This window comes from Bombus impatiens, unplaced genomic scaffold (genome assembly GCF_000188095.3).
Source record: "Bombus impatiens unplaced genomic scaffold, BIMP_2.2 scf_0151, whole genome shotgun sequence".
NCBI classification, from domain to species: Eukaryota; Metazoa; Arthropoda; class Insecta; order Hymenoptera; family Apidae; genus Bombus; species Bombus impatiens.
Window position 1 is genome coordinate 332,850 of NT_176570.1, and position 11,262 is coordinate 344,111.

The 11,262-nt window shown below is 38.2% G+C and overlaps 2 protein-coding genes across 10 annotated transcripts in view; one reads left to right on the forward strand and one right to left on the reverse strand.

Annotated features, from left to right (window-relative positions):
• LOC100744481 (conserved oligomeric Golgi complex subunit 1) overlaps positions 1–11,262 on the reverse strand; it is a 124,594-nt gene that overhangs the window by 4,211 nt on the left and 109,121 nt on the right. The window lies entirely within an intron of this gene.
• Positions 303–10,542, forward strand: LOC100743371. Of its 5 annotated transcripts, none has more exons than XR_001102069.3 (19): positions 303–724; positions 799–986; positions 1,062–1,238; positions 1,312–1,451; positions 1,539–1,735; positions 1,819–1,949; positions 2,062–2,172; positions 2,256–2,570; positions 2,642–2,735; positions 2,811–2,886; positions 2,964–3,227; positions 3,302–3,484; positions 3,947–4,099; positions 4,199–4,332; positions 4,406–4,741; positions 4,826–6,551; positions 6,684–7,409; positions 7,738–7,900; positions 8,998–9,129. XR_001102069.3 is itself a non-coding variant. In XM_003487298.4 (18 exons), the coding sequence occupies exons 1-18, from the start codon at positions 467–469 to the stop codon at positions 9,210–9,212; spliced, it is 5,424 nt and encodes a 1,807-aa protein (XP_003487346.1). In that variant the 5' UTR covers positions 303–466; the 3' UTR covers positions 9,213–10,542. The 5 variants fall into 5 exon arrangements, 3 of the variants coding, with proteins under 3 accessions (XP_003487346.1, XP_012237766.1, XP_024221615.1); XR_002946176.2 differs by lacking the exon at positions 8,998–9,129 and adding an exon at positions 8,161–8,900; XM_003487298.4 differs by lacking the exon at positions 7,738–7,900 and having other exon boundaries at positions 8,998–10,542.

Consider the following 11,262-nt stretch of genomic DNA (forward strand, 5'->3'; position numbering starts at 1 on the left):
TTACTCTATTATGCAAACAACTATACATTTCAAGCCATTAACGAGAATCATTCGTAGAGAAATATATTAATAAATATATTAACATTATCGAAAACAAATATTCGACTGCAGCTAATTTGCTTTCGTATTTAAATTCCTTACGATGTGCCTGGATGTCTAGTTTTTTCAATTTTAACGAAATGCTCATTTTTAGCGAAGGTTTTAAGAAAAGATCTAGTCGATCGAGAACGTGTTATGGCGAACACGTTCGCACGCAATCGCCGAAGCACGTCACCTCACGACGAGACGTTGAACTATGGGATGAGCACGCGAGACGCCATATTGAGCGAATGTTGATTGAATGCAGCTTAGGTGTTTACGCGGTTCCAAGAAAAACCCGTGAATATACGCATCAATTATCGTTCAGCCCGATTTAGGTATCGGCAAACGATAGGTCGGTGTGGCAGCGGTATCACGCGACGACAGAATGAGCGGCAGCGACGGCGAGGACGGTCAGTGCAACGGGACGATAGAAAGCAACGTAGTAGCGATGGATGACGTTCTTGTTAAGAAACACACTGACGACACTCTCTGCGATGGATGTGTTACCGTCGAAGGCGATTTCACGCGACAGGGAAGCAAACGGACTATTAATTACACAGAGGATGCTGTTAGCTCTCCCGTTGTTGCGGACTCGATCCCTGTCGCGGACTCGATCCCAGTCGCGGACTCGGTTCCTGTCGCGGTATGTTTTCTTCTAGCGAACACCGTTTCATCCCGCATCAACAATCGTCAACCACGAACACGTTCTACTTGCAGAGCGTGACACTTGACGAAAGCGTAGTGGATGAGTTTATCAAGGGCGCGAGGGTTTCCCATAGCATGGAACTGAATGCGATGCAAACGAGGCCTGAGTCGCTTGTCGAAAGTCCAAGTACCGCTGTGAACATAGACAACCCTTTCAGGGGTAAGGAAATGTGTTCATGCGATGTATGCAAAGCAAAAAGGTAATTGTTGTATTGTCAATGAATGGGGAGTGATTCGGTACTGGTGGATGGCATTAACGGTTGGTTTTAACGCAGAGAACTGCTTAGAGAGGAGTTACATAAAGCCATGAAGTTCCAAAATTTATGGGCAGAGTTACGTCAACATATAAGGGGTTCCTTTAATGTTGCCTTAGAAGCTTCTTGTTTCCTCGGAGGTTTAGAGTTTCAACAAACTCCATTTTCAGCGGATGATACGCACAAGATTGTTTTGCAGTAAGTTTAATAGTTGATGTGAGGACAATTACTGAGTGTGATTTATGAAGCTAAATATAGAATTTTTTTTCAGACTGTGTAAAAGGAATCCTCATCAATTATTTATGAGACTAGTAAGCCTGGCACAGGAGTTTGTTGTAGAAATAAAAGTTCGATTATTAAATCTTTTACAACATCTTAGTGTAAATAATTTACCAGAAATTTTTCTTATAGGTTAATATAAATATAATACTATACCTGTAATTAAATAATTTGTCTCTGCTAGTTGATGCAAATAGTTCCATGTATCTCTTTTTATAGGCCTTTTAGATGATTATGATGCATTAATAACAACAGCTGTGAAAATTTCTGAATTTGTAAAACTTTTAAAAGATCATTTGGGCAAGTTCAATTATAAATTTCCTTTACCATGGGCTGCTTTTATTAAGAAATTGTATCAGATTTATATATATGATGATCCATTTATACAAAACAGTTTGTCACCTTTTATTGGCCAGGTAATGGAACTTATAGTGTTTTCATATTTTAATTTATTTATAATGTCCAATAGATGCTAAAATACATATCTTATGTTTTACAGTTAAAGAAAGTTTTGCCCTTAAAAAGCTCGGAATACCAGCGTCTTTTCCATCGGTATTTATGGTTTGAGAAAGAAATGACAGTAATTAGAGATCTATGGGCAGAAACTGAATCATGGATGGACAAGTACAAGTAAGTGATTATATGAATTATATTTTAACAATAACACAACTATATATCAACTGATCACAATCCCAGGAAAGAAAATCTATGAACAAAGTTTCATAAGCGGTGCGTATTTCAGTGCAGAACAAGCATGTCGAATGACCCATCTTAGGCAAGTAAGGGAAGTGTTCACAGCAACTAGGAAACTTATGGAACCGCGTATGTTAAATAAATGGACCGACGTTGAAAAGTATGTTCATATAAAAATAAAATACTGCATATTGCCTTGTATATATTTATGAATCAATGGTTTGATGTCTTCTTTTATTGCAGTGAATTGCATGAAGCGAATGGCCAACTTTCGACGATTACTTCACAAGAAAAAGTTGGCGTATCAGAGGTGGATAGCAGGCCTTTAAGTCCTACACCGGATTTAAGTTTGGATTCACCCATTATGCCTCCAAGTATCGAGATATTACAAATTTTATTGGATGACTGGAGCAAGGTTGTAAAGTCTTTACGTCAGAAATTATCTGATGTAACAGACGCACAACCGACCACGGACATTTATACTAATGGGCAGGAAGATTTCTTTGATTATGCTTGCGCAACTTGCCATTTAGTACAGTCTGCAATGAGATCAGTCAGGTACTTCTTATTATATCTATGAGAATTATAAGCATTTTGAATTCTTATTAATCTATGGATTCTTTTTAAAGGGCTCATATTGAAGGAACTTGTTTAGAAAATAATATAGAAGAAGAAAAAAGCTGTGAATGTCATATGTGTATAGGACCTGCGATATCTTCTAGTGTAAGACTATTTTTGTTTCTTTATTGTTACTTTTTTATTAATATAACATCAATAATTAACCGAATTAACTTACAGATTAATAAAAGTGACACAGAAAATATACTATTACCATTAGAAAATCCTTTTCCACAACTTACAAATGGATTCTTAGGTAAAAATCCTTACAACACGGAAAATAGTGGAATTTATGCCAAATATATTATTTAATATCATTTATTTTTATTGTAGAAGATACAGCTAATTTTTCGGCAACGCAAGTAAAGAAAAAAATAGAGGATCTGGAGATAAAGGAAATAAAGAGCGACGGCAATGAAATAAGAAACGAAAATGAAGATGTTGATTTAAGGGCGCCCGATCCACAACTTTGTTCATGTGTATATCAGCACGTGAAAGAAATAACAGAGAGAAAAGTGGTGCTAGAAAATCCACCTTGTTTGTGTTTACTAAACTCCAAACGGAAGATATGGGACACTTGTCCATGCCTAACAAAATGTAAGTGCAATAAAGTAAAAAGAATCTTATTTTTTATTGCGATAAAAATCTTGATATGTTTTATAATATTATAGCTGTACCTGAACCAGTTGCACTGAATGATCATCCAAAGCCACCGTCGCCTACTATCGTGAAAGCTAATCAGGAACCAAATAAACCTATAGTAAAAACTGGTTCTACGCAGTCTGCTCAAACACAGACGAGACATTCTACAACGCAGACACCGAACACCGCTCACAATCATACAACGCATCAGGGTAAATATACATAATGAGTCATTACAGCTTGTAGAGTCAAAATTAAAAATTTTTGTTTTTTCTATTGGAAAATGTTTACATACCAATGAAAATACTGTGGTACAGAATTTAAGTGCCATTTCCCTTTTTAAATAGTTATTAATATTGCTAGAAAATGTAGAGAAAAATATAAATGCCAATAAATTCAACATTTAATTTTTTTTATAATTAACAAGTGGCACATACAGGGTTGTTCTACAAATGTACTTTTCTTTTCCACGAACTTGGACTACATTAGTCTCCATATTCTTCCTTTGCCTCTTAAAAACTTTTTTCTTGGCACTCAGTGTTTTCTACAAACATTTTTCAATTAATAATCATTTAGTGTTCAACTTTTTAAGTACTCGTCGAAATTTAAATAATTTATTTTTTTTAATTTCACGAGCTTATATGTATATACGTGTATTTTTTGGACTTCTATAGGTACCACTCATTCACACACACATGGGTCCCTTCCAGACTTGGTAAAAAACACGGGTCCTACCCATAGATCTCATAGTCACAGCAATCATTCGTCGCACGCCTGTCACAAACAGGCTAATGTCGAGCACATTAAAAGAGTCTCATGCAACGACTGTCAGTATTCGTTGAACTATTTTTAAAGATTTTTATTTCATAATTATTTTTTCATTTTACCAGAAAAATAATGTATATGAAATTTCTGCATCATTTTAGTAAGTTCCGGAGATGGGGATTGTTCGGATTCCGGGAGTAGTCAGGAAGACTCTTGTTCTACCAGCAGTTCCGCGCAAAGGGATTCCAGTAGACATTGCGACTGTTGTTATTGCGAAGTATTTGGCCATGGAGTTGTAAGTAGTCTTCGTTATTTGGAGTTAACATATAACCTACTGCGTTATATTATGAATGAATATTTTTCTTCAGCCTTCGGTAGCACCAGTTAGTAGAAATTATAATGAAATGAGAGAACGGTTACGGCAATTACTAACCAAGAAAAAAGCTAGGAAGTGTAAATCAACGTGTAGCCCTTCAAAAAGTCCCTCAGAGTCGGTGGTATCTGATACAAGTACAGAAACGAAGGCAGCGACAAATGCAGCCCCGAGATTGAATACTCCAATTTCGACTGTTCCTGCGATACAAGTGGATCAACGAGATCAAAGAGATCTGGAAGAGTTGCTTGAGTTCATTGAGGGCAATCAGAATGGAAAGAAAGATAATAATAAAAAAGCCGAGAAAAAAGCTAGGCAGAAGCAACGTAAGGTGAATATAAACAGAGGTTAACGTTTTATTTTCTTTGGATATTTGCGTAAGATTAATTAACTTTTGATCATTTATTTGTTACAGCTGGAAGAAAAGCTTAAAAGAGATAGGCAAGAAGCAGAAAAATTGAAACTGATAGAGCTACAAAAAAAGACACCGGAAGTAACGATTACCGTCGTAGACCCGCAAAAACCTGTTCCACAAAGATTATTACCTCAGTGTAACCTACCCGAAGTATCTATTTTACCTACGTCACCCCCAGTAGCATTGCCGACTGTAAAGCAATTAAGTAATAAAAAGAAAGACAAACAAGAAGTCTGTAGCAATAGTAGTAACACTAGTAGCAGTAGCTGTAGCAGCAGTAGTAGTAGTACCAGTAGTATAAATAGCAAAACGAAGACTGCACCTGTGAATACCAATGTAAAGAACAAAAGTATTAGTAAAGCGGAGAAATTGATGATCTCTGGTCAGGTGAACAATAAAGCGGCGATCAAAAGCGATAAAGTTGAAGTTAGCAATAAAAGTAACAAAATACAGACAAACAATAGCAATAGCACAAATGTGAAAAATAACGCGATGGACAAATCACTGACTGTCGACTTGGATGATAAAAACTTGACGAAGAAAGAAAGGAAAAAATTGAAAAAGAAAATGAAAAAAATGGAGGAAGTGAAGGCAAAAGAGGAGACAAAGAAACCGGTTCAGACGGAGACTCAACCGCAGATCGTGACAATTAAGAGAGTCATGGAGTCTAATAGCGCGGAACCGACAGTCACGATCACGTTGAAAGGTCAAACACCGGCTGAAGATAAAGTTCTATTCACTTTGGTGAATGGTCAGACGAAAGAAGTAACCGGCTTGAAACTGGAGAACGAACAAAGTCAGAACGTCTATGGGAAGAAAAAGAAAACCAAAGCAAATAATAATAACAACAACAATAATAATACTAGTAATAATAACAATAATTCGTTGCAACAGGGAAACAAGCAGCAGCAAACGAACAATTCGAAACAGCAAACGCAGAATAAAATTTGTGACAGCAAGAACAATATGAAACAACAGTCGAACAATGAAAAGAGCAAAGGGAAGCAAGTAGACGAGAAAAAGATTCAGCAGCAGAATATTACTGAAATAAAAACGAAGTCTAAGAAAGATAAGAAAAATATAGAAAACAAGGAGAATGTGCTGCAACAGAACGTCGTAAATAAGAATAAGAATCAATCACAGAACGTAAGTGGAAAGAAACAGAATAAAGTTAATACCCCACCTCAAACTCCAGTTTCGCAAAAGCCATCACAGAACTTCAATATCAATATCGACAACAAAAAAGCGAAGATACAGTCACAAGAGAGAAATGGGCAATTGAGTTCCAACAAAAGCAGTAAGAACACATCTGCTAGTATTACTATTAAACAAATGAAAGGCGACAACCAAAAAATTCAAAGTAAATTAATAAATCAGACGACGATTAAACAACGACAGGAATTGCATTCGGCATCCACGGAAAGAATTAATTCGCCATTGAGCAGTCAGTTCAAAGATATTGGCGCAAATTCGAAGATTAACATAGAGAATTTAAAACTGCCACCCGGTATTACGATAACTAAAGTTGACGCTCCTGCGAAACCCTTGCCAATCAGATCAGCGCCACTGCCTAAACCAGTAAATCCGCCTAAGCAAACTACGATAATTGCAGCACCGATGAGCGGCGTTCAATCAAGTTACGCGAGTTCTCAGGCGGGTGGTAATGTAATAGTAGTGGACACTGGAAAATTGAAGCAGGATCTATTACCTAAACCGGCAGAAAAAGGTGAGATAATAAATATTCTATATTCTATTTCTAATATTTCATCTAACTTTACTAGTTGTTTCATAATATTTAATAATAGCTTATAATAATATAATTATATATCTTCGTAATAATAACGATATCTTATCCTAGATGTTGTTAAAGAAACGCAACAAAGTCAGAGCACTACCAACAAGAAGAAGAAAAAGAAGAATAAAAACGGATTAAATTCTAGCAACACGTCACATCAACCAACAATGCAAAATAATGATCCTTTCGTGAACGATCATGCTGATGAGCCTGCCAGAATACTTCACAACCCAAGTACCAATATGGTAACCATAAGGAACCCGGCGTTTGGCCCGATGAAGGTGCCACCTACCCAACAGGCGGCAATCATAAAAGTATCAGAGAATGGTATGGTCACCATTAGGAGTCCTGCGTTGCAACAGGCGATCAACGCAGGCCTTACATCCCCTCCAAAGCCAGATTACATCGTGAAAGGTGATCTGTCGTCGAAAACGTCGATGGAAAACTCAAGCTTGAAACACACTAATGGCATTATCCCGTCGAGTTTGGCGGAGCTGAGGAGCAGACTGACGCCAGACTGTACGACTCTAAGTGGTTTGGCTAATATACAAATCAGTAAAGTAACGAATGGTCAACCTATACCGGAGAACGGAATCAACCTAAAGGGGACTAGCGTGACGTTGACGAAAGTGAGGACGGAGCCGTGCATGGAGGATGTGCAGTGCGCAAAAACGGCGGTTCGAGAAGCGATAAACGCCTCGATAGCGGCATCGTCTAGCGGCAAGAGCAAGAAAAAGAAGAAGCGCGGTACCGGCACAAGACAATGCGGAGATGACTGGAACCTCGTTGGTGAGAAACAACAATAATCAGAATTTAACATGTAAATTTGCTTCTTTCATTTTTTTGTTTTCCTTAACACACACCCGGGCTGCATTTCTCGCTCCCGGTATGAGACAAAACTGTTCTCTTTTTGTTTATTTTTATTTTCTTCTTTGTCTTCTGTTTCTATCTAAAGAATGAAAGATTAGCATATACTATAAGGAAACATTGATTAGAGATAATATGTATATATCGTACATAGCCGACATGTAAAAAGTATTTTAAACAATTGGACGTGTAAGATCGTTAGGCTAAGTCAAACTGACGACGGTTTTTCTTTCGTTTCGTTTTCCGTCAGGAGTGGACAGTGTACCGCGTTAGGACCCAAGTCTCGGTCGCAGGCTATAGTTCGAAAGAGAGAAAATTTAATCGAATGTACCGGGGATGTGTACACTTCGGGATCTCCTCAAATTGGCCGCCACGAATTTCTCGGGGGATTGTCCGGAAGAGAACTTTAGCCAGTGAGCACTATCTTTTCTTTATTTTCCTTCGCGCGCCCCGACTTCATATTTTCTGTTTGACCAATCAGGTGACTACTGATCCATCGAACTTTGTATTGTAGTGATCACATCCGCCACATAACAAACTACTACTATTTGATCTTAGGATAGTTTACAGTCCTTTCTTCTCCTTATATTTTAGAGACGTCTCGTTTACATACATCTTTTGTATTATACTTCCTCTTGTATTGTATTATATTTTTTCTTTGTTTCCTTTCTAGTTACGTATCCTCGAACGATGTAATAAGTCGCGAGACACATTTCGATGCTGAGCATGACGTTTTTAGAGAGAATACGTCGCGCGTATTAGACGATTAGATGTGAGCGGAAGCTTTTAATTGATCTTGTATTAGGAAACAGAGAAAAGGAAAAAGGTGAAAGATAAAGAAAAGATACGTAGATCACTCGAGAGATTGACGATCTGTCAAGTTCGTTGACCATGACAACGAGTTCTACATATGACTACTATTTATCTAAAATTACAAATTGTGGTATGTTTGACTAATCCTAAGTGATCGATAGCAAAGTATACGAAATCGTTTTTTGATAACGCATTTCAATAAAATTATGATATTTTTCCAATATCACGATCTCTTATTTCTTGTTGTGTTTCGAGAACCGCTATGTTACCAAACAATCGAAAACAAGCCGTTGGCATGCTTATGGATCACGTGAAGCGTTCTCTTTTGTCATCGCCATTGACTGGTCTCTTCAGTTCTTGCTACGTTTCCTCTCAAATCTTTAATCGAAATTTTCCTCTTGCTCTATTTCATACGTCTTATCGTAATTCCATCAAGATTCTATCTATTTTTAAGTTAAGTTTCTTTACTTTTATTCTATTCAAGTGTTATCGCTATTTATTTATATCTTTATTGCATACCTACAATTTGTCACAGTTCAAATACATTGAAATCGATAATTATTAGGAAAGAAAGATAAAAACTTGAAATGCGAGAAATTCCAAAGAAACAGCCAAAATAAAAAAAAAAACAGACTTTTTCTCCATTACCCTGCGTTAGGTCCATCAATGTCTAGTATTCAGAGCGTGTCTTTTGCAGAGAGCGTATTCACGCCCAAAGATATAGACCTCGAGGACGGGGAAATGGACGACGCGGAGCGTGAACTAGAGGCGTTCAAGAGGTTTTGCCTGCAGTCAGTGCCGCCGCCGCGCAAGGAGAAGGTCAATCTCAACATCAAGGACATCGTACTAAAGAAGAAGTCATCCTCGTCGTCGTCCTCCTCGGCGGCTGCCGCTGTGATAGCCGCGAATTGATTTCTCTTTCGACTAACATTAGATGTCCCCTATCACTACCACTATCGCCACTACCATTATCACGGCTGCTATGGTCGCGCAAGCGCGTGTGCGTGTGTCGTTGACCTCACACGGAATTAAAGAGAGATTTTGAAAGCCGCTGGATTCTTCTTTTCTTTGGATAAAACAAAAGAAACCTTTATTATAGATCAGACAATAATATATTATACTATATTGTTAAATTGTCTGCTGATTATCTTCTTTGAGGATGTACAACCTCTGCGCGACGAACATTGGTCTTAGTTCTGAAGAGATATTCGTATCAACGCGTTATCCGTTTACGCAGCACGGTTGATTTTAACTCGTGGGTGCGCACGCCGGTGTACACGCGTAGAGCCGATCTCGAGGCCGCGATTTACCATGAAAAATAGTTGTATCACGTTTTTCATGCATCACAAGTAAGAAAGAACACGTATCATGTTCTTTCGCGTGATCAGTCGTTAAGAGAATTCCGCTATTTTTGCCACGGCCGATGCGCGTGAACGCACGACGAACCGGAATCAATCGACGATCTTACGGGTCCTGACGACAGAGTTGCGCCTAATTGTTACGAACGATCATCATACGACAAAAAAAGATATGCTACGAGACGAACGAATAATACAAGGACAGCCACATAGTAGTTCGGCAACGACGTTGGCAACGTTGTAACGAGGAGGAGCGTCGGCGCCTAGTCGACTTCGTATTTTTAATATATTACTTCACGGGCGTACTATGTTCGTGTTTCTCCTCTTCGGTATACGGAACAGACGAACAGCGAAAAATTGATACTAATAGGTAGAATGTTCGCGAGAGAGAAAGAGTGAGAGTGAGAGTGAGAGAGTGAGGGGTGGGTGACGCGTGGCATTTTTCTCGAGACACAGCGAGCCGTAGATATATAATATGTTATATAAATATAAAGTGTATGTATGTATATGTATATCTATAAATATAGTAGGAACGAATTTTCCCGTCGAAGAGGTCGATATTGTAAAAACAATGGCCCAACGACACGTAATCGCGAGAACGATCATGGCGGCTGTGACGCACATAGTGCCCGACGCAAATACCTGCCCGAATCATGGATCGATCAACCGAATCGTTTTCTCTGTGTGACCCAGTAAAGATCGATAATGACGCGAGACGTTTCTCGTCGCATCGCGTCGCCACGATCGTCATCGCCAAGCTTAAGAGCACAGTTCTTGATCGACGATCTTATTGTCTGATAAGCGATACCATATTACACACGGAGACACCTTTTCTCTTTGAATCTTTTTTTTTTCAATAAAAGCAGATATGCATTTTTACCAAAGATCTTGCTTTTTTTATGTCCTTCCTTGTCTTTATAGAAGAAACGGTATTTTTCTAACGAATTTCAAGCAATTTGTCTCAGTAGCGTTGGAGATTTCATAAAAATGGAGGGGTACGAGCTTGGAAACTGAAAAGTGGTTTATTAGATAATTTGTTACATCGTGTGTTGCGTACGATTACCAAAGATAGAATTAATTTAAATATATTTCCAGAAACTGCTACCTTCGCCGCTTTCTCTTTAGTATAATACTCTGTTCTAAATAATTACAAGTATGTTCGAGAGTTTCGATGGTTTACAACGTTCCAACTTATTTCACTTTACTTTTCTTTCGCTGTTAAGGCGCTCACCAAATCGTCCAAAATCACATGTAGACCCCGATAATGCTGCCTTATAGCATCCTAAAAAGATTATTCAAACAGTTGATTAAGAAATCACGTACATATATATTTTCATTTATCCAAACATCAAATAAACGAGGATCGTTCTAAACATATGTTCTTTCAATTATGTATATTGATGTAAGAGCGTGTAAGAAACGATGGACACCAAGGAAATCGACGTAATTACTAGAGACGTTACTAGAGACATGCCATTAGGAATAAACAAAGAGACTATACAGGGATTTCGTGTAGTCACGATCCGTACAATTTGTATGCATCGCGGAACAGATCGATCTGACATATTCTCGATGATCAGGCGCCAGATCGGCGGCGCTGCGAT

What these genes read in the sequence shown, in the direction of transcription:
- LOC100743371 (XM_003487298.4), top strand. Translation starts at nt 467, where the DNA reads ATGAGCGGCAGCGACGGCGAGGACGGTCAGTGCAACGGGACGATAGAA. An exon ending in GACCTGCGATATCTTCTAGT is followed by an intron (nt 2,736 to 2,810) that starts GTAAGACTATTT and finishes ATTAACTTACAG; the next exon opens with ATTAATAAAAGTGACACAGA. An exon ending in AGATGACTGGAACCTCGTTG is followed by an intron (nt 7,410 to 8,997) that starts GTGAGAAACAAC and finishes TGTCTTTTGCAG; the next exon opens with AGAGCGTATTCACGCCCAAA.